At 46.5% G+C, this 22,130-nt stretch overlaps 1 protein-coding gene across 2 annotated transcripts; it reads right to left on the bottom strand.

Moving 5' to 3' along the window:
* Positions 1–4,180: 4,180 nt before the first annotated feature.
* On the bottom strand, positions 4,181–10,578 carry LOC127336985 (transcription factor TGAL6). 2 transcript variants are annotated; one of them, XM_051363844.2, is made up of 9 exons: positions 9,833–10,578; positions 8,991–9,079; positions 6,153–6,411; positions 5,970–6,047; positions 5,737–5,796; positions 5,535–5,612; positions 5,089–5,448; positions 4,779–5,015; positions 4,181–4,692 (listed from the first exon to the last, which is right to left on the bottom strand). In XM_051363844.2, exons 2-9 carry the CDS (start codon positions 9,041–9,043, stop codon positions 4,534–4,536), a joined length of 1,284 nt encoding a protein of 427 aa, XP_051219804.1. In that variant the 5' UTR covers positions 9,044–9,079; positions 9,833–10,578; the 3' UTR covers positions 4,181–4,533. The 2 variants fall into 2 exon arrangements, with proteins under 2 accessions (XP_051219804.1, XP_051219805.1); XM_051363845.2 differs by having other exon boundaries at positions 6,153–6,408; positions 9,833–10,577.
* Positions 10,579–22,130: the final 11,552 nt, after the last annotated feature.

Below are 22,130 nucleotides of genomic sequence, written 5' to 3'. Positions count from 1 at the left end.
TCTTCCTCCCTATCCCTCTCCCTCTTGCTTTCCCTCTCCCACTGCCCAATTTTGAGGAAAGTTGAGAAAAGTTAGGGTTAGGGTTAGGATTAGTAAGTCCTCATGCCATCTAGAGTGTCTCACCCTCCTATGCACATTGTTCACTCTCCTGGTATAGTCTATGTTCAAGTTTGTGAGTTTTTGCATGATTTTGTGTCGAATTTCTGGGCAAACATCACAAGTCAGCACGACCCGGTTTACAGCCCGGTCGACCGGCCTCTCAACCGGCTGGTCCGGCGCGCCGCCCGGTCAACCGGATGGCCAACCGGCTGGTCCGGTCTGTCGTCCGGTCGGACCGGCCCCTGCGCCGGCTCGCCCAACTTTTTCGCATAATCTCGTCGAAACACTTGGATATATGCTATGCTTTTGGCTTCCTCATATATGCTGATGACATGTACACTTACCCCTCCTGCTCTCCTCGCTCTATTTTGCTGATTCACAGGAAGTTGGAGCGGTGAGGATCGTGGCACTACCGCCAAGAGAGGGAGGCTTGCAGCGCCTCCACCACGCCGTACTAGTGGTCGTGCATCTCAGCCCACTGGTGGCAGCTCAGCTAGGGGACGAACCAAGACAACTACCAGTAAGAGGAAAGATAAACATGCAGCACATGACGGTGATGAGGTATTGCCAGAGTTCCATGTTGGTGATGTACATGTTGGTGCATGGAGAAGACTCAGAGAGTCCAACCCCTATCGCTTTGAGGAACCCACTTACACAGGGGGAGATAAGTTTTTCTGGACCAAGACACAACAAGTCATGTGGGACGACTACTATGACTCCCAAGAGCACATGAAGACAGGCACCATTGTTATGCCCAAGGCCATCAAGGATGTCATTGGAATGTATGAAGCCACCAAGTTTCGCTTTGTGGTTGAGACCTTGAGGCGGATGGGGTTGTATGATCTTATGTGTCTGACACCTACTGATGGGTGCTATTGTCCAATCTTGGTGAGACAGTTTCACTGCACAGTCTTTTTCCATGATGATGAAGCTCGGACTATGACTTGGATGACTGGCAAACAGAAATACACTTACACCTATCTTGATTTCTGTGAAGCCTTGGGGTTTGCTAGAGGCAGTGCTTGTGGTTTCAAGCTATATTCTCAGCAGAAGTTCACCAAAGGGGACATTGCCTTTTGCTATCCTCCGAAGCCCACACCTGGACCTCCCACCATCTCTGACATGTACTACTCCTATCTTCTACTTGCCAAGATATTCCGTGAGACTCTCATCAGCAAGTCCGGAGATACAAGTGAATGCCGTGCATACCATCTGAACTTGATGTACTACTGCCACCCTGAGCACCGGAAACTTATTGATGGCTGTGATCTCATCTACTGTGAATTACGGCGCTGTGTTCGCGAACGGTTGACTCCTAACCTTGCCCAGTATGTTCAGCTGCTCATCAACAAGGTTGTAAAAGCACCTCTCAATACGCAAGGTGAGCGGGTCAGGATGGAAGCTTTCAAGGTCCCTGCCCAAGGTGATAGACCGGAAGTCGCTAACATGATGCCTTCTGAGCGCCGGTCCAAGGAACGCCATGACCATGCTAGCTCCAGCTACTCTAGGCGCCCCCAGCATGGTGTCTCACGGTTCTTCTCTAGCCTATGGCAGATGTGCAAAAATACCAATGACGTTGCACATCAAAGTCTTTCTTTGAACCAAGAGACAAGGAGGCGCCAAAATGAGTTCATGGCAACTAGGAATGCACCTGTTCCTCCTCCTGGCCCTGAGTTGGAGCTTGTCCATGCACCAAACTGGGAGATGCCTCTCCTTTCTGATGAGATGTTCCAGAACTTTGATCCTTCCTTGTACACCTATGGTGGTCCACCTCCTAGGCCTGCTCGTGCACCTACTGCTGATGAGGATGATGAAGAGGATGAAGGTGATGAGGATGACAATGGCGAGGATGATGATGGAGAGGATGACGATGAGGATGGTGATGACAGCTCTCCATCCGCGGGGCACAAGTTCTATTGATGGGAACGCTAGCATCTCTCCTCTTTTTCTTCGCCTTTTTGGTGTTCCGATGCCAAAGGGGGAGAAGAGAGTAGAGTCTAGGACCACGGGGTTCTTTGATTGTCACAAGCCATGGGTGTTGCTTTATTTGAATCTTATATGGCTTGTGCTTATTTGCTTTGATTTCTCAAGAACCGTTTGCTACTTCGAATAATACGTGTATGGACGTGTATGGACGACTATTTGTATGCTTAATCACTCTATTAGGATAATCATGGTTTATGCTTATATATCTTGATATACTTGTCCATACCATGCTTGTTTCCTAAAGATATTGGGGGAGCTTCTCATATTCCACAAATGGTGCACTTTGCATTCAAACGCAAATTATCCAAGTGCACACATTATGGGGGAGCTGTCGTAATATCTTATATGGAATCAAGGTTTAGAGCTTATCATAATATCTTTATGTGACTCTAGCTCGGTTTGTCATCGTATACCAAAAAGGGGGAGATTGTAAGGGTATTTTACCCTTATCCATTATTTTGGTAACTATGACACCGTGCTAGGGTATTTGGACTAATACATGTCTACAAGATGATTTCCAGGTATTAGCCAAAGAGGTATAATGGTGTAGCAATGGAACAAGAAGGCAACGGGTGACCCCCCCAATTCGATGAAGAATCAGCAAGGTTTTCCAGAGCATGGCCGGTCCCAGATCCGGTCGGACCGGCCCTGGCACCGGACCGCCCGGTCACCAACCGGACCCAGCACCTGTGCCATCCGGGCAAGTTCCAGTAAAGAAGGGCGAGCTCTCCGGTCAGCGTCCGGTCGCCAGCCCGGTTTGGACCGGCTGCTCCGGTCCATGGCCCGGTCGGACCGGGCACTGCATCGAGCGTTCGGTCTGCAACCGGCCTTTGCGCTGTGCCATCCGGCGGTATCCGATAACCTCGAAGCCTGCCCGGACAACACCCGGGCCCAGCTCCGGTTGCAAACCGGCCGGTCCGGTCAGTGGCCCGGTCTGACAGGGCTGTGGACCGGCCTGTCCGGCGCCAAATTCGGTCGACCGGGTTCCTCGAGGAATCTGCTGATGTGGCAAGTGACCAACGGCCATATTTCGAAGAACACTATAAATAGGCCTTCTTCTACCTCTGAACAGTTAGGCACTACACTACAAGCTGTTCTTGAGCTCTCTCTCTCTTACTCCATTGCTAGAAACACCAAAAGCCTCAGATCTCCCTCCTCCTCCACCCAAACTCAAATCCCTCCGGGGAATCGTTAGAGGAGGACCTGATCTACCGTTCTACCAAGCCAAATCTCATTCCCCCTTGTATTCATCGAGAAGCTTGCTTCCTAGGGTTCCTTGGAAACCCTAGGTGGGCAAGAGGAGTCCGGAAGCATCCGGGCTGTGGATTTGCTCCGGGCAAGATTGTGAAGGTTTGGAGGCTACCTCAAAGTCTACCACAAGTGAGTGAGCTATTCCTTCGTGGGATAGGCTCCGGAGAATAGGGTGAGCCTTCGTGGCGCGGGGAATCCTTTGTGGGACCTCCACTCCTCCAAACGTGACGTACCTTGTTGCAAAGCAAGGGAACACGGGAATACATCCTCGTCTCCGCGTGCTATCGGTTATCTCTAACCGAACTCCTTACTTGTGATTTAACTGCCTGTGAGAGCCTTCGTGCTCGAGTTAGTTGTATCGTCATATAGGTTGCTTCACCTAGTTTGCATTAGGCTCACTTTTATATTCCGCAAAGCCTAATATTGCAAAGAAAAAATTAAAATATGTAGAAACCTATTCACCCCCCCTCTAGGTTTACCATCTATATTCTTTCAGGATTCATTCAAACCTGTTAGATTCCAAACAAATGGCATATGTCGTGTCCTACTCATCCACCGTTCAGCCTACTTAGCAGACCTTGTGATTGGTGCTACGCTTTCTTGCTAAACTTTTCATATATCGGTACACGACGCTGTATGAAAAACCGCGAGCAGGCGAACCCCTCTTAGCACGACGAAGTTGAGAAGCAAGGTGTACACGTATGAACGTATCTAAGTTCTTATGTGAATTACCTCCATTTCCAAAATATAAGCCTTTTAGAAAGATAAACTAGCTTTCTAAAAAGGCTTATATTTTAGAACGAGGGTAATAATGTTTTTCCATACAATACAATGGCACCATGACTGCCGTACTAAGCAAGAGGAACATATTAACACTGCTAGTTACATGCATATAATTACATCATATACTTATATCACTATTAGGCTGTCTCCTTCTCATTTGCAATTTCATCACTACTTTACCATCATGGTCATCATCATCGTCACACCAAAAACATATGTACATAATCTTCTCTACTGCCCACCTGAAGAGGATGCTCGTTTCATCTGAACGTCACCAATTCTTGTGCCGAAATCCAGCGAGATGGATTTCTTCATCCTTCACTCACTGGCCCATCATCATCATCGCCTGTGAACTACACAGCTGACGGATCACTACTAGCTTCTGCAGCATTTGAATTCCAGCATTACAACGTTTTAGCTTATGGCCGACTCGCGCGGGCGCGCCGCCCAGAGCGAGCTGAGCGCGCGGAGGCGCTGGAAGTAGTCTCCCAGCGCGAGGAGGCCCCTCGCCGCCTGCCGCGTCGTGAGGATCTTGTGCATGTTCTGCAGCGTCTCCTGCCGAAGATGGTCTGCCTGCATCACCGAGAACGAAATGTTCAGTCCATGGAACAATCTATGTGTGGCGCCGAGGTCACTGCCGCCTGTAATGGACTCCTTACCTGCTGCATGAAGCCGACGAGGCCCTTGAGCTTCACCACCGCGCTGCTGGTCCCCATGTTGTAGGCGTCGGGGATGGCGAAGGGGTCGGCGGTGGCCAGCAGGGACTCAGACAGCGTCTGCTGCAGCTTCTCCATGCCCTGCGACAGCGCGTCCTCCGCCTGCGCCGACGACTGCCGCAGGCTGTACACCGCCACCACCTGCTGGTCCGACAGCGGCTCCAGCTGCGGGCTCAGAATCTGCCACCAAGATTCAGTGTTAACAACCTGCTCGATCGTTCAGAGCAAGGTTTCAGTGTCGATGATTCATTACGTTGAGGACTTCGGAGGGCCGGAATCCGCCGATCCAGAGGAAGAAGCGCTCGGCGGGGGAGCGCCAGAGGCCGGACATGACGCAGAAGACGTCGGCGCAGGCGGCGGCGCTCTTGATCCGGAAGAGGTGGTCGTAGTTGGCGAGCCCGGTCTCCACCAGCATCCGCAGCTCCAGCTCCGACGTCGCCTGCGCCTGGAGCGCGCCACGCAGCTCGGTGGTGTGCCGCTCCTGCTCGTCCACCCAGTGCCCGTACTGGAGCTCGAACGCCGCCACGCCGGGGTCCATGGGCGCCCCCGCGAACCCTCCGAGGTTCGGACCGCCCTGCAGGCCGCCCGGGTTCGGACCGCCGTATACGCCTTGCTGCATTGAGTCGGAGGAATAGCAGTGCAATTGGTCAGTAAATGCGAAGTTGATCGGAGGAATAGCAGCGCTATTTGTGAATGTACCTGCTGTCTGGCACGTTGAAGCTCTTGCTCAAGCTGGGCCAGCTTTATCCGGCTCGTCTCTAGCTGCTGGATGTAAGCCTGTACATGGAACACAGCAATGGCGTCAGTGATGTGATGAGCCATGTTCAGTCTTGCATATACTCCGTATAAGTTATAACAAGAACTCGAGACAGGTTAAAATTAAGCTTGTATATACAGTTACCTTTTTCCGGAGTCGGCTTTTCCGGGCAGCCTCTCTGTTCTGTGCAAGTCTTCTCTGGGCCTGAATATAAACGTAAAATCGACCATAGTTTATAAGCAGAGTGTTTATTCTCCTTTTGCAAGAATTAGTCAAATTTAGCATCGAGTTACACCGCTGAAGCTAATTACACTTCTTTTACAGAGTATACACTATATGTACAGTAGCATGCAACAGAGAATTCAAAGATGCTTCACCTTGTCTCGCGGCTTGCTGGCTTCCTGATCGGCGTCCCCTGCTTCCTCCAGCTCGTCCATGTGTGGAACATCTTCCAGCTGCAAACCACATCCAAAATGAGAAGGCAGCGCACGCGAATTACTTACCAAAATCGAAGAGAGAGAGAGAGTAAGCCAGCGATGGAGAGCTTGGCTGTGACTGACCCCCGTGTGGTCGAACTTGGTGTCCCCCTCCATGATGGTGGAGCCGCTGGTGGCCTGGCCGCCGCTGTCGACCTTGAAAGGGTCGGTGCTCCACATGCCGACCACCGGCTGCTGCTGATGTTGCTGCGGCGGTGCCGGTGGCGGGGGAGGCTGCTGCTGGTGGTGGCGGTCGTACATGCCCATCCTGAGGGGCGCCGGCGCGTACTGCGTGGACGCCGTGGTCATGTACTCCGGCGGGGAGACGCCGCCGGTGACGCTGCTGATGGATGCCAACAGGGAGAAGAAGCAGCAAAACTACTCAGAACAGAGAATATGCGGTACAGACTACAGAACAGAGTGCAAAGCTTAGAGCTAAGGTAGGTGGCAGCCGCAAAGCAGGATATGCTGTCCTAGACTAGGAGTGAGTGAGTGAGGTGAGCTCCAGAGAAGCGTCGGCCGGTGTGATAGCTGACAACGTACGCAACAGACGATATGCCGGTGGTGACCTGGCAGTGGCAGCCGAGCCATGACGGTGACCACACTTTGCTCCGCGTACTATACAACTATGCAAGCCTGAACCGAGCGACCTGGACGTCGCCGTCATCTCGGAATTACACGGTGGCCGTCGGTCTCTTGGCCGAGAAGCGAGGCATCCGAGGAGCGGTGGAGCTGGCTGGAATCTGGAATCCGGCCGTGGCATGTACTGCAGCTTTTTTACTCGGAGAGAGACGGGACGAATCCGGCCGGGGATGGATCGATGGCCACCGCGCGCGAGTGGCCGTGGACGGCCGGCCCTTCCTCGTGTTCTTTTGTCCTGGCTTTTGGCGCTTGCAAAGGCGGGGGGCCATGACCGACCGGTGCATGAGTGGTCGCGACTTTTGTTTGCTTCGCTGCTGTGCTCCGCGACAAAGACGACGCCAACTTGCCAGTAGAGTTTTGAGGTGCCGGGACGGCGACGGCGACGGCGACGGGGACGGCAATTAGTTCGTCCAACATCCATCACCAGTGACCTCACACCGCAGAAAGCATAACAGTTCTACTTGTACTACGGATTAAAGACCTCCGAGCCTGAAGCTTACTGAGCTCGCAACGTTCTTCTGTAGTTCTGTGATCATGATCGAACATAGCAGGCAAGCTTATCGCCAGCGGGGAGTGGGATCGATGATACTCGAGGTCGATGCCACCATGAGTAATCACCGACCCGAGACAGGAGCTCCACGAGTAGTGGAGAATTTTACTACTACCACCACCACGTACGGGGCCAGCACCATCACCATGATGCACACCCAAAGGAGCAATCGGATGCCCACCTCATCGATCCAATTATTGGCGCGGCCACTTCGCTTTTGTACCAGCAAAGCGCGGCCAAATTAGGCCTGTCGTCTATCCAGCCGGCCAGCGCACACGGAGGAGCCCAAAGCGCTCGCCGGCCGCTGTCGCTGCGGATAGCTCAAACCCCACCAGGCCACGCACGCAGGAAAGCAAACCACGTAGGAGCACCTGTGCAGTACCGATGCGTCCAGGTTCATTCACCGTCCTCGCTTGCCGCTCGTGCGGGTGTCCTAGACCTATCAATGGCATAGGTCTCTCGCTACGGGAAGAAGATGATGATAACATCTGATTGCCAAGTCAGCTGGTGGTGGATTCACAGAGTGCATGATCGTTCTCCAGTCGGAGAGGCCTCTCTACCTTGACATCTCCAGCCTCGGTTGGCCATTCAACTCTTCTCCCAGTGCACCGGCACGATATGTTTTGCCAAATCAAGCGCCGAGAAGACATTTTGGTTTTCTCCGTTGGGGACTCAACTAGCATCAGGGGACCTGCAGTTGTCCTCCATTCATGAGACTTCGCTGCCAAGCTTAACTGGCTCCGAATCTGTCTTGTATACTGCTCAGGAACAACTACCGTCGCGTGGGGTGCAAATTCAGAGTAACGAACTGTTACATAGGCTGAGGGTTTTGCCAACTTTTAGAAGAAGAAAAAACAATTCAGTGGTTACGAAATACTGAAGATAGAAACATGATGGGAAGAAGATAAGGAATGTTTGATTGGCCTAGCTGGTCAGTTGGTGGTGAATGGAGATTGGTGATGAACACACTGATCACTGATCGCAGCAACTTTCTTCAGAGCAGTGCCGGAGTGGCCTCTCTAGTGTCTACCGTGCTATGTACCGGGTTGTGTTGGCTCTTTTTATCCCCGGTGCTGCCAGCACCATTTTGCCAAAATCAGGGCCCTGTCCATTCTTCCGTTGGGGAGTCAACTATCAACCTGTAACCCTCCACCGAAGAGACCAGATTCCAACGGTCATGGCTCTCAATCCTGAAAGATTGGCACCTATCGCTCACTGACGTGTCGTGCAAATTCAGAGTCATCTGTGGGTTTAAACAGGAAAACTTTGTGTTTCTACGGTTGTTAGGGCAGAGAACAAAGCAGGGCATCTCACCCTTATACTTTCCACGAATCGGCACAAGGTATCTCCCTAGCCTGATATAGCGTTTCGATCCTAGAAATGGCGATTCTTTTATGTCATAAATGGTGAAGGTGGTTAGCAGTGTACACTTTGCTGCTTCGATTTGTTTTATGTTAGCTGACCTGACATGATCTTATTTTGGGTGCACTAGCCCACTTGCTCACGCCACTAGAGACCAGTAATCAGTTTACATCATGCGATGCCACAAGTATACTAGTGAAATATCTAATGCAAATTGCAGTACAAGTGCGTGCCGTCAAGTCTCCTCTCTGCCTGCCACCTAGCTAGTTCTATACAGTGTGCTAATGTAACAGTCCCCATAATGTTTATGAACTCGCAATGAATGAAATGGAAGAAACTGAGGAGAATTTCAGGGGAATGGATCATACCTGAGCTTGTGGATGTTGAAATGGTCTTCGAGATATCCAGGGTAGAGCTCCATTATATCATACGACTACTTGAACTGATCACCTCATAACTATCAAGATGGAGAACATGAACTCATTCAGCAAAAGGGAGAAGGGGAACAAGTACGAGCTGGGTGGTTTATCACTACTGAAAGTTATGCGAATCCTAAGGTTGTCTAGCGTTGTAGGAACATGAAGATATGGTCATAGAAAAATACTCTAAGCAGGATACGTTCTTTGAAAAAAAAAATAGAATTCTGATCACTTGTTCTACGCTCTTTATTCGGACGATATAAAGATTCTCACGAACTTGGATGGCAAAAAGAAGAGAGAGATTCTCACGAAGGTATGGTTTAGGGGTGCTATTCCAGACTTATTGGAAGAGCGAATATGATTAGTCGTGTGCAATTGCAGCAATTTGCAGTCCCATTCAGAGTAACCAAACCAAGCAAGAAATTTGACAGGACTAACCAAAATTAGACAGCACAGCTGTTGGTGAGAAGTTGAAATCTGTCTGAGCAGTGAGCACCAAACAGGATCATGTCTTTTCTTTCACTCTAGGCTCTAACAATAACTAGAAGGTACACAAGCCATGTATTTTGCAGGCTGCAGTGTGATGTTTTTCTTTTCTTCAGTCAGAACAGTAACTCCTATATAAACCTCCCTTATCAGTGATCCTAGCCCACAAAAATAGCAGAGAGAGAGAGAGAGAGACAGAGAGAGAGACAGAGAGAGACTAGAATTGAGCTTGATCTTGACTACAGAAGCTGGGTATCAGGGAGCAAGCAAAATCAATGGATCACAAAGACTGAGAAAATTAGTACCTTGCTGCGGTGGACTTTTCTTCGACAGAGGATGATGGCCTCCTAATCGGCAGATATACAGCCAAGAACTCGAGGGAGAATCACTGAACACAGGGAACTCCTCCACTGGTGTGCTGTAGCTGAGCTCCAGAAGGCACCAAGTTGGGCAGATGAAGCGATGCAGCGTTATATAAAGAGCTGGCTGTCTTCCCTTGAAAAGGAGTAGCTAGCCAAAGTATAAAGAGCCTCCAGTATCTAATATTATCACCTGGGCCTCATGCTTAGGAAGTTAGGATGCACTACTAATTATTCTTTCCGTAAACTAGTTGGACACTTACATACACACACACATCATCACCTAACCAGGGGAGAGAGCCAGGAAAGTTTGCACATGATTCTGACAGAGGACAAAGTCACAAAGAGGGTAACTTTCAGGTGTAAAAGAAGCATGGGCTTTTAAGGGTGCATTTCAGTCTGAAACACTTGGTTGCTCCGACAGATCGACACATTGTCAGCTCAATAATTTCAGGTAAAACAAGTGATTGAAACAACTAGTCTGCGATGGAAAGGCCTGGTATTAAGCAATCTCCAAGTAAATTATGCTATAAAACCACCGAGCAAAGATGGTTAAATACTACACTGCGTCCACTGTGACTACTGATTAGGCAGAAAGTTAAGACTCGGCAGAGAAGGAAACACTTGCGCTATTTACAGTGCAGAAGAGACTTGCTTTGGCACAAGAACTCTCACAGGTCAAGTCCTCCTGAATTTTGTTAGTTTACTAGCCACATAGATAGTGGTACTTGCAGGCTTCGGCACTACGGTCACACCGAATTGTAAACTAACTTGTATCAGTAATTCTATTGCTAGGGTAGTAGAGGGTGCCTTTGGGTGGGGTGGAAGCTGATTAAGGCAAGGAGGAATTAAGTAATTGTGTAGGAACTCGATGACCCTATAATGGGGTTCATGTTAGATTCCATGATGCAATCGAGGGACATCGTCACTAGATTCACTTGCTTGGGAGGGTGCATGGTGGAACTTGCCATTTCTGGGGTATCCCTCCTGATCACCAAACCTCTCTAAATATCCTAAAAAAGAAGCCTGCTTTACACCTCTCGATCTCACTTCTTCTTCTACATGCTACCTGTCATCGTTCCTAGATGCTCATTTGGTCGTGTATTGGCATCTTTCTTTAATCATTCATCTTAATGGTTTGGTTCTCAAGATGAACACATTGTCGTAATCAGTCTTCAGATATCTTGATTCTCTGCATAATTGAGCAATAGCCAATCCCATCAAATCAACACTGGCGAACTGCCATCAAATTGAGCTAATTTCTATAAATCAAACTCAGCTGAATCAAAATTACACATGTCTTCACAAAACTGCACCTGGTTTCTCAGAAGTAGTCGAAGTCGTCCCATCGTTGGGCAATGATTGCCCATATTTCCCCCCAAAGTAAGAAGGAACTACACTGCACAAACACTCCGAATTAATTAAGAAAACAGAGACGCAGAAGGAACATGTACACACATATAAAAACTGGTGGGGGCAGGCATGCACCCAGCCTCCTTTTGTGAATTGCGTAATAAGAGGCTGGTGCGTGACGACGAAGAATTCCCCTTTGCCATAAAGGCACCAAAAAGAAGCGGAACCTTTCGACGGCCAACCTAAAGAAGCACAAGATAAGATAAAAGCACTAGCTAGCAAGATTGATTGATCATTTTCGTTAGTGGTGTAATTAAGCGCCAATGATGCGGTCTTCGTTACTATGCATTGCTAAACTAATCTAGTACACAAAATTAACTTGATTCCTAGATCATCAGAAATTAACTTAATGCAAACAGCGAATGGGGGACCCTCGCTGATGGCAGCCATTGATATTGTTGGAGCTGTTCGTGGAGGCATATAGCTGTCGCGCTGCATATTTCTTGTGGTGTTTTTCGTCGATCGGCGGACGATTCCTTCGTGGCCTCGCCTTCTTAGCTTTTGGCTTGATCGATTTTGCGCCCTTCTTTCCGGTCTCCCCTGCCTTTTTGATCACCGCTTTTCGATGTTCATCATGCATGTTTCTGTACGATTACAGGGCAGATTTATAGGCCTTACGTTCTATGAAATTCTGAATCCGACACTGCAGGAAGGACTGTAGATTGATCGGAATAAGAAATTACCTGCGTCATGGATAGCAACCGTGGTTTCTCTCGGCAGGCAGCAAGGGCGGCGGTAGATGAGGTTGTTGGATGAAGGGTCGGTTAAAGGGTCAGCCTACCTTTTGTTAGCAAATATCACCGAACCAGAATTATTTGGCTAGGGTTTCATAAAACCGACCGAAGGAACTTTTATAAAAAAAAAACTACTACTATCGGCCCAGAGTTCGAATTGGTTGGATGGTTAGGAGGCAGTGGCACCCCCAGCCCACCAGAGTTCAAATCCCAGATTTGACACTTTGGTGTCTCATAAAGGCATAATATTCTTCAATGGGAGGCGACGTTCCCGTCGACAGCGAGGCGCCTGTGGTGACTTCGTCAATCTCAAGACTCGCTGGATCAATTATTCAATGCAGTCTGTTGGAGGTGCTCATAGGGGTAGGATGTGCGTGTGTGCGTTCATAGGGGTGAGTGTGTACGCGTATGTATGAGCGTCTTTGATTGTACTGTATTTCGCAAAAAAAAAAAAAGAATTTTCATTTGGCTGTTTTCCGGTGATAATCTTTCTCAAAACATATTTTTTGTCCCACTATATTAAGGGAATCGCTGAGCGTCTCCTAGGGATCGGGGATTTCGATCCCCCTTCTCCGCAGCCGTTAGATCAAACCAAAGCAATCATACGCGTCCATCTAATTCCATCTGATTCGGTATAGAACATAGAGAAACACCCCACTCACATGGCTGGACCCCACCACCCGCATGAACGCACAAGTTTATAGAATAAATGGAAACAAATCCCTATTGTATCCACGAGCTCACTTTGCAGCAGCAATGGTCGAAACTCTGGTGGGAGATTTCGAGCAGCGCCGTGCTAGCAGCCCCATGGCCCTTTCCACCAACGGCAGCACTGCTGCCCTTACTTGGTAGCACGACCGCACACCTAGGGTAGCAACATCGCGCTTCCATCGTAGCACCGCCGGTCGCCGGTCACGGGAGAAGACATCATCGGTCGCCGGACGTTGCCAAATCTTCGCGGAACGCCCATAGCACCGCGGCTGGCCGCCCATAGCACCATCGATGGTCACGCCTGGCAGCACATCTATAAGCACCCCACTGTTGACTACTTGTCTTGAAAAAAACCTTGGAAATCCTTGCTACAAATGTCATGCAGATTTGTATCAAAACAAAAAAAATCTGCTACAAAACCATAAAAGGATTTGCATCTCCAGGAAACAAATTGCAGCATAAAGATGGAAACTTTTGCTACAATTATTATGTAGAGTTGCATCAAAGGGGGGAATTGTCTGATACAAAACATTCAAAAGTTTTCCACCTAAATTGCAGGATAGGAAGAAAAAATCCGCTACAATTGATATGTAGATTTGCGTCGAAAAGGGGAAAAATCTGCTACAAAAATATTCAAAGAATTTCCACTTTAATTGTAGCAAAGAATTTCCCTACAATAGTTTAGGGTACTTGCATCAAAGAGACAAAAAATCTGCTACAAAAACCTTCATCGTGCTCTCCATGAGGGTTTCAGCGAGGAGGAAGGGGCACGCGCTTGAGGCACCAGTACAGGCGGCAATCCCGCTGCTATTCCTCGTGGGTAGCCAGATCTCGACACGATGATGAGGTTTCCGGAGAAATGCCCGTTGGTGGAGGCTGTGGTGTCAGCTAGCCCGCTCCTGCAAGCGCAGATCCTCGTCGGCCCGCTCTCGCGCTAGCGCAACCTGCCTCCGCCAGCCTCGGTTGACCTCGTCATGCCGCCGTTTAACCCTGACCGTTGGCGCCGACGCCACAACCTACTGCTTCTCGCATGTGTCCTCTTCTTCACCCGAGAGAAATTGCAGCAGTGGCACACCCTCGGTGGCAGCACAACTGCAGAACACGCAGCGGAGGATCTAGGCTCCCGGAGCGGCGATGTGGAGGAAGAAGTGAGGGGCTTGGGAAAAGAAGAGAAGATAGCAACACTAGCGAGGAAGATAAAGACGAAATAAAAAAGCGGTAGTGTGGGACCAACACCTACGGTGGGGCGTGTGGCGCGTCACTGAGTTTGTGGCGACCCGAACGATCGATCACCCGGGGGATACACATCGTTATAACAAGTTAACAACCACACGGTACATGTGTTGGGGCATCAGCACAAGCAAACTCGAATGAAACAAAAGAAGAAAAAGAAAATGTAATGTCAACAATGACCCGCAACTGGTGCGCCCTCCAGATAATTCACTCCGCCGCATCCCCCCCCCCCCCCCCCCCCTCCCCCAAAAAAAACCCCGGATGCTCCATCACGCTCCACCAAACTCTCCACCCAACAACACTTGCCATCATGCTCCATTGATTGAGTAGAGGCTACGTTATTGGGTAGAAGGACCAGACAATTGCTCCTCCAACCAGTACTGCCTCCAACAGAAAAGTCGAGTGGTTCCACGGGAATAGACCCTATTTATATGTATCATAAAAACATTATGGCGGTATTAAATTGTACTCCCTCCGTTTGGAAATGTAAAATGTTGGACCACTTTCTTTGGTTCACACACTTTAATTTGTTTCTAGTCTATTTTTAGTATGTAGGTTCATTCACTTTAGTTTGTAACTAGTCTATTTTGTAAGCACCTATTACATTTCCAAACGGATGGAGTATGTCATATTTCATGTTTATGGTAATAGAAGGCTGGTATTCCCATGATTATGAAATGTTGCCTTAAATAGGAGCTACTTTGCAACCGGTCACAAAATTGCAAAGGATTACTATTTTAGTTTTATGCTTAGTATATTACCACAATTTTGCAGTATCACCATAAATACTAATTTTGTTGCAACAAAAAATAAATTTGCACTTGTATTCTCACCAGATTATCATGATTTTGGAACATCATATAAATAAGTATTTTGTGCACATCTGAAAGAAACTATATAACATATATAATATAGCACTACGAAAACAAGATAGGTTGATTGGCTTGCGATGCACTCCACAAGGCGTTTCATTACACTTCACTGATGTAAATTGGCCATGTAATATTTTGCTAACCAGTGCATGTTTACCCCATAAGACTCGAGTAAACGGTGCAGTTGTGAGAGATACATTTGCAACCGATGCAGTTGATTGTGATACAGTTGATAAGGATGAAAATGAAGTCAAGAAGGATGGATATGCAAATGAGAAGGGCCATGACGCAGATGGAAAAAACACGGATGCAATTGAGAAGGACACAATACACTTCACAAGGATAAAATGTAGTTAATAGTGTTGTGAACTATATCTTGCGTCTCAACTCAACTACGTACTTGTCTTAAAAACATCGTGCATATCAACTGGATCATCGTCTTAACAATGTCGGGTTCACTATTAGAGATGTTTACCGGTTATAAATTGATAAACGTCTAATCAGAAGTCACGTCCAGCAAGTAATGATGTGTGACTATGATTCTCACGTGATCGAGCTGCGGGTGCGCTTGACCCCTATAAATGTACATGCGATGAGCCTATTTACATACATCTTATGCTACCTACCTGTCCGTGGTTGTCATGGTTGTTTCTTAGGATCAAAAGAATCAAGCAAAGCGGGCACGGCGATAAGCTATTCAATTCCTAAAAGGGAAGGGTTAGTTAACATAGTATTTGCTGGATCCCAAAGCGAGGATGGATCTTGCTCGCTTTATATCGTCTTAGGAGTGCTGGTGAGTGAGTAGATGTAGTCTAATTAAGCTGGATGATGGAGAGTACATGCATGCATATATGGTGGCTAGCTTTGGCTTTGCAACTTGGCGTGTGATCTTTTGCGTAGAGAATGTAATAGAGAATGGAACTTAGCTTGTACCATGAGGCATGCATGGGACGCGATTCCTAGGTGCTACTCCACTGATCTCCAAGTTGCCTTCTCGATGGACTATGTTAATTGGGAGACCAACGACGTGAGCCGTGACATTGATCTTGTGGAGTGATCAGTGAACAATAAACAAGCAATGTGAGTGAGGTGATCCCTGGCCGGCCAATGGTTGTGGGTTTTCTTGTGTTTGAGGCTCTCTCCCTTTTGAGTTTTGAGGGGACACTTCTGGCCACGCGATGCGAACGGATCGATAGCCAATGATGCTTTTTTTCATCAAGGAAAAACTCTTCATGGCAGACACAATTGAGCTATTCATATTTCTAGGTAGGCTTTAAAGATGAGAGGCCAGTTCCGACGAGTCCCGCTCAAAGGTCAAGGCGTTTGCTCACGCAGTGTACTCCTATACATTGATTGACATGACATATGTCCAACTGCGATGGTATATACTCCTCTCTTTAAAGAAGATACCATCAGTGAGGACTATTTGCATTACAAGTAGACATTAAAAAAAGATGGGTGGCATCATATTAGTAGGCTAATGGATAGCTATAAGTTGTTTTTTAATTTTTAGATGGTTGATACATGTCTCAACCCTCTCCGGTCCATGATTGTAAACAATTAAACTCTAAACTTTGAAATAAATGAGTAAGGTTGTGTGCATCGATTGATGCAAAGTCTGGTACGCCTCATTTTAAAAAAAAGGTGAAAATTGGTAAAAATATATTTATGGAAGTTTAGAAGAAAATCCTACTACACAAAACCTTAACTAAACTTAGCTAGCTCAACATATACCAGATATCTTGACACTGATTATTTTAGCCAATTTCGTGAACAAACTACAACTCTCGGTCAACTCTCTAGACTTTGACACTTAGCTTTGATAGCTCAACTCCAGTGACCCCAAATCTGATATATTTTCCACCATCGGCAATTCAGCGAGTTCAGACTATAGCGCTGGTTTTTTGTAGCACCCTTTTTATTAATTTTTAAAAGGATCATTGTTGTTATTTATCATCACATATGGATATTCTCGTGCAACCGCGTCTCCAAATCACAATGATGAAGATAAAATATAAATCTAAAATTCTCATTAAGTTAGCTCGCATGCACTACATAAATGTCGTTTGAGCAGACATGCATGAAAGTTCTCTAGGCATTGCAGCAATGTAGTATCATCACGATTTTGAGTGTTGTCTACTTTTAGATATTAATTATTGTAATTATCTGGAAGTACTGCAACAAAACTGTCTTGTGTGACACTTTGTGCAATATTCTATCTCCTCGAGATTATTATGTTGCAAATACTCTATTGCCACAGGAAATATTCCATATTTATGCCCACAAAATAAATTTGTTACACCATGATGATAATTGTTGCGGCTGACTATGGCCACGGAAACAAATCATGATGATATGTTTCTTTCATGACAACAATAGTTGTGTAGTAGTAATAACATTGCTAAGTGCAAAATCTTCGCTTGGTTTATCATTAAAAATCGAGTGTGGACAAATGTTCGCTTGCAATAAGAGGTTGGCCAAATAGTAGCCTTTGCCAATTTCACACGCGCGAGTCATAGTTGGCGCCTTACATGCCTTCGCGACCTCGATCTGTTGCAAGAAAACATTACTCAATGCAACAAAATCAACCGTTGCACTATGGCATTTTCTTTGTATATGCGGACGAAGCCTTGTAGTTGAAGTCATGCTGGTAAAACTCCTGATTGAGAATATGAAGAAGTCACCGCTAGCTTCATCAAAAAGAGGCAGTTCTCTTCCTACTCTACCAACTGTGTGAACCCAAAACTCTCAAGAATATACAGCCAAGGAGACATATCTCAAGAGGGAGACACATTCACGCAAGTTCGTCAAAGCCAAAGCCTATGTGTGTAGCATATCTCCGGATGAAGGACACGCATTTCGTGTCCATCTAAGGAAGCCGAACTTTTGACTTAACTGTTGCAACTTGCATAGCTGTGAGCATCAATCAGTACGTCGAGAGTCTTTGGGAAGCTGAACTCTTGAAACAAGCATGTGCATGTATATATATCCGTTAGGTGTGCTTGTAAACTATTATGGTCATTCCGTCATGGACAGGCATAAAAAATGTGGACGGTCCAGTATATATGAACGAGCCATTGGTACCTAGTGACTCTGGTTGGTTAGCGATGAGAACGAGCTAGCTGGAGGGCCAACAATTATTGGTTATACTTCTAGTAGTGTTCAACAGATGCTGGATTCTGGAAAACTATCGCATTGGCAATTAAAGTCTAAATTAACACGTACTGTTGTTGTATCTACTAAAGATGAACCAAACTTCTTATTACACAACTTGATGTTAATGCATGTACATTTCACCTTTTTTATCTGAAAAACTCACCGAGTACTTTTGCTACCCGGCAGGCCTCTGAATTGATAGATGCATATGACCAGCTGATTGTATTACAAGTGTTTTGGGACCAATACAAATAGAATTGTAGCCTTTTCCTAAAACAAAGTGTGATGGTTTCTTTACAAGGACAGAAAATGGAGGTTCCATTGCTTCAGCAAAGTGTGGACTGGTGGGGGCAGCCTTTCTCCAAATATATACCCTGACTTTGTCCCACTAAGGGCAATAATTCGCACAATGTGTATCCAGCAAATGGAGCAGCCAATGTCATCTCTACCTCACATTTTTTTTCTTTATTTGGACAGGCACAAGGCAAAGGTTGGTAGGCTCCCCTTATGCTCATAAGCAGGAGGCACAAAACCTCACCTCGTGGAGAAGAACACTATGTGCGTCACCAACGCTGGCCTCCGGTTGCTCATGCGCCTTTAAGCTGACTATTGCTCGGGCTAATAACCAGTGGAGCTTTCATGAGTAGATTCCTTGTGCTTTTGACTATGCTTATGAATTATTTGGTCCCTCGTACATTTCAGGGGTTGACTTGCTGCTATATATGTAGGTTGAATTCAGTCCGTCCTAGTTTCAGGTTCCAAATATTTTTCTCGCAAAAAAAGACCTTTTATACCCTTCTCGAGTAGAATTTTTACGGAAACATCCGCTTATTCATATCAAGAATTCAAAGAGCAAAGTGTTCATACTCGTGCTCATAAAATAAAAGCGGATATCATAGCATCATCAAATTCATATATCAATGATGTATTGGACTTTTTTTAATCTTCCTCGGCTACGACAATGTACCTTGCAAAAACTTCTTGATGGATCTTATCAGCAACAACAAAAAGTAGATTGTCAATCATCTCAACTGATCAAGGGGCACATCGTTTGCAGGATCAAATTCAGAAGTAATTTAATTGCAACCAGCTTACCATGGTTTCCTATTTAACTGTGGCCCAATTGAGTTAACCATTTTACACTAAAAAATCCTATGAAGGAAGCACCAGGTAAGAAAGAATGAAGTTTGATGTGCAAAATATTCATAAGTAATCTAGAGAAAATTATATTGCCTTAAAACTAGCCTCTCTCCGGCACATGATACCAACACGGATTGAGATCGCAAAAGAGGTGCAAAGGAGAATAAGTGGAGCATCGACAAAGGTGTCCCTTCCAACATTTTTTTACGAAAAAGAGAATAGAACACACACCTCTGCATGAACCGATGTACACAACCATCTATATTGCGTAGTTTAGGCACAATTAAGTTTAGTGATGCCAAAAAATGAGCTCGATTTTAGTCGTAATAAAGGGAGCCAAACTCGAGACCAAAACAAGCTCACAAGCCTACCGAATTTGAGATTGAATAGTTTGATATGACTCGTTCATTTACATATATACATATCAATTAATTTAGCCAACCTCAAGCCTACCCGAGCTTGATGGAGCTTAATATATTTTAGCACAAATTGATTTTCTTGAGAGCTTTTTTTAAAAAAAATTGATTTCTCTTGGGTTACCTACCTTTGTCAAGTCAAGCTCTTTTTTTAAGAAAAAAAAGGGACTCGTTTTTCAGAACAACATAAAGAGCACTGGTGATTGATACCTTAAGGATCCGTTCGGATGTTTATATTGGGAGGCTTGGCATGGCATTCATTGTAATATCAACATCCTATGATATTGGCATTGAGATTGGATGTTTACATATTTGGTACCTAGAATTGATATCCAAGTTGGATGGCAAATCATGTTTGGATGATCAAAGTGATGTATTGCATTTGTACGAGAGTGTGATCATGATACATGTTTGAAACCGATTTCTTGTGTAAATGATTATATGCCATGGCATTTAATAAAAGGCAATTTTTTTGTATATTATATAAATCGTCACATCATTTTATAGAATGGATCATTGGAAGCTTCAATAGATGAAAATTATCATAACAAGATATATTTCTATTTGTAATCATTGGGAGTTTCATCATATGGATAAGGAAGCTTAATGATCTGGGTGGACATTCGGGAGGTAGTCGCGACACATCAACCAAGCCGCTAAATATTTAGCCCGAATACCTAGCCCCAAAGTCTAGCATATCCAAACGGCCCCTAGTTGAGGTAAATGCCCCAATATCCAATACCAAGCCTCAATACAAAATCCAAAGAGTCATATACACTTTTGGTACCACAACTTGTATTAGACGTGCAGTTTAGTACCACAACTTGCAAACTGAGTTCTAGAGGTACCACAACTTGTATTGAGTGAGCAAATAAGTACCCAATCAATCAGAAGTGGACATGTGGCTTTGTAAATTTTGCATAAAGGCCCCTAATATATTTCCCCAACACAAGTAAACTTAGTACTGTCTTACATGTAGGTCCCACCTGTCAATAGCGGAATAAATAATAAAATCAATGTGGCTGAAAGGGGATTCGAACAAAGGAGCTAAACCTTCAGGCCACGTTCGCTAGCCACTGTAACACCGAGGGTTATGCCTCACAGGGAAGGACGTAATGATATATACTGTAGCACCTAATAGTAGTGCATTTGACATTAGCGCATGAACCCATCGGAGACAATTCTAGGTTGCGTCGCGCGCGCTGCCGGACATTTTGTTGAGCATTCCGTTAAATAGATCTAGTGGTATATATCTCTATCATGTTTATGTACGTGTATATATACACATATATATGTATTGATCACATATAAATAGAAGAGGCGTGAGGAGGCTTTGCCCTCACCGAAACCCCAAACCCTTTGTTTCTGACTTGGTCTCAGAGCCGACTCGAGCTCTCTTCCTCCGCCATCGCTAGAAACCCTAGCCCCGCCGCTGCGCCGTCTCTGTTTGCCGTTGCCGTCGCGATGTCCACCACTCCAGCTCTCGCGCTGACAAACTCCACCAGCCTTTCCACCGTTGTGGCTGGCCCGGTCATCGCGTCTTCGTCGGAAGCGACGGTAGTGCCGGTCCTCCCCACCATTGTCGTTCGCCTCAACGGTAGCAACTTCATGGTGTGGAAGGCCCTCACCCGTCCCAACTTCGTCGAAGCCCGCCGTCTTCATGGCTTCCTTGATGGTCCGGCCCCAGGCGCGGCAAACCGTCAACGAGGACACTGGCGACGCCGGGAGCCTCGTCGGGGAGACGGGATGTTCTAAACCTTCCCGGCTCCGAACGGCCACATCGATAAGCGTGACGGCTACAGACTGCAGCAGCTCGCCGCAGAGCACGTTCCGCGCAAAGTAGGGGTGGTGGCTGGACAGGTACGGTAGGATTGTGCCCAGCTTCGGTGCGATCGCCTCCAAGGCTCCAACCGGCCCCAGAGCGTGCCCAACTAGCTTCGTGCCAGAATTGTCTGGAGTCGATGCGCGGCTAGTCAATGATATATCAAGTCACGTCCTGGTAGATAACAAACAAAGCTTTGTCTTGCAGTGGTTGTTAGCAAACGTGAAAAGGTTTAGGTTCTGTGCCCGAATCCCCTTTCGGCCACATTTTCTTTATTATTTCTTCCACCACTAACAGGTGGGACCCATGAAGACAGCACTAAGGTTACTTGTAAATATTAGGGGTTTTTCTGCAAAATTTACAATGCCACATGTCCGCTTCTGATTGATTGGGTTCTTATTTGCTCACTCAATACAAGTTGTGGTACCTCTAATGCTCGGTTTGCAAGTTGTGGTACTAAACTGCACATCTAATACAAGTTGTGGTACTAAAAGTGTATATGACTCAAATCCAAACACTGCCTAATGGTCTTTCGATGGACTTCACTCACATGGCCCATCCCAATTAACGGCCTTACAAACATTACAGGGCAGATGTTCTTATGGGCTTCACTACTGGAGCTTCCGGCCCAGATGTTCTTATGGGCTTGGCGCCGCCAGCGCTAATCCTGATCTGCCACGTTATTTATTTATGAGTTGAACAACCCCAATCCTCTCTGCTCCTCTCGCCCCTGCCGTGACAGCGTGT

Source organism: Lolium perenne, chromosome 2 (genome assembly GCF_019359855.2).
Source record: "Lolium perenne isolate Kyuss_39 chromosome 2, Kyuss_2.0, whole genome shotgun sequence".
Taxonomy (NCBI): domain Eukaryota; kingdom Viridiplantae; phylum Streptophyta; class Magnoliopsida; order Poales; family Poaceae; genus Lolium; species Lolium perenne.
Note: the sequence above shows the minus strand (reverse complement) of the source record. Positions and strands in the feature narration are given on the sequence as shown.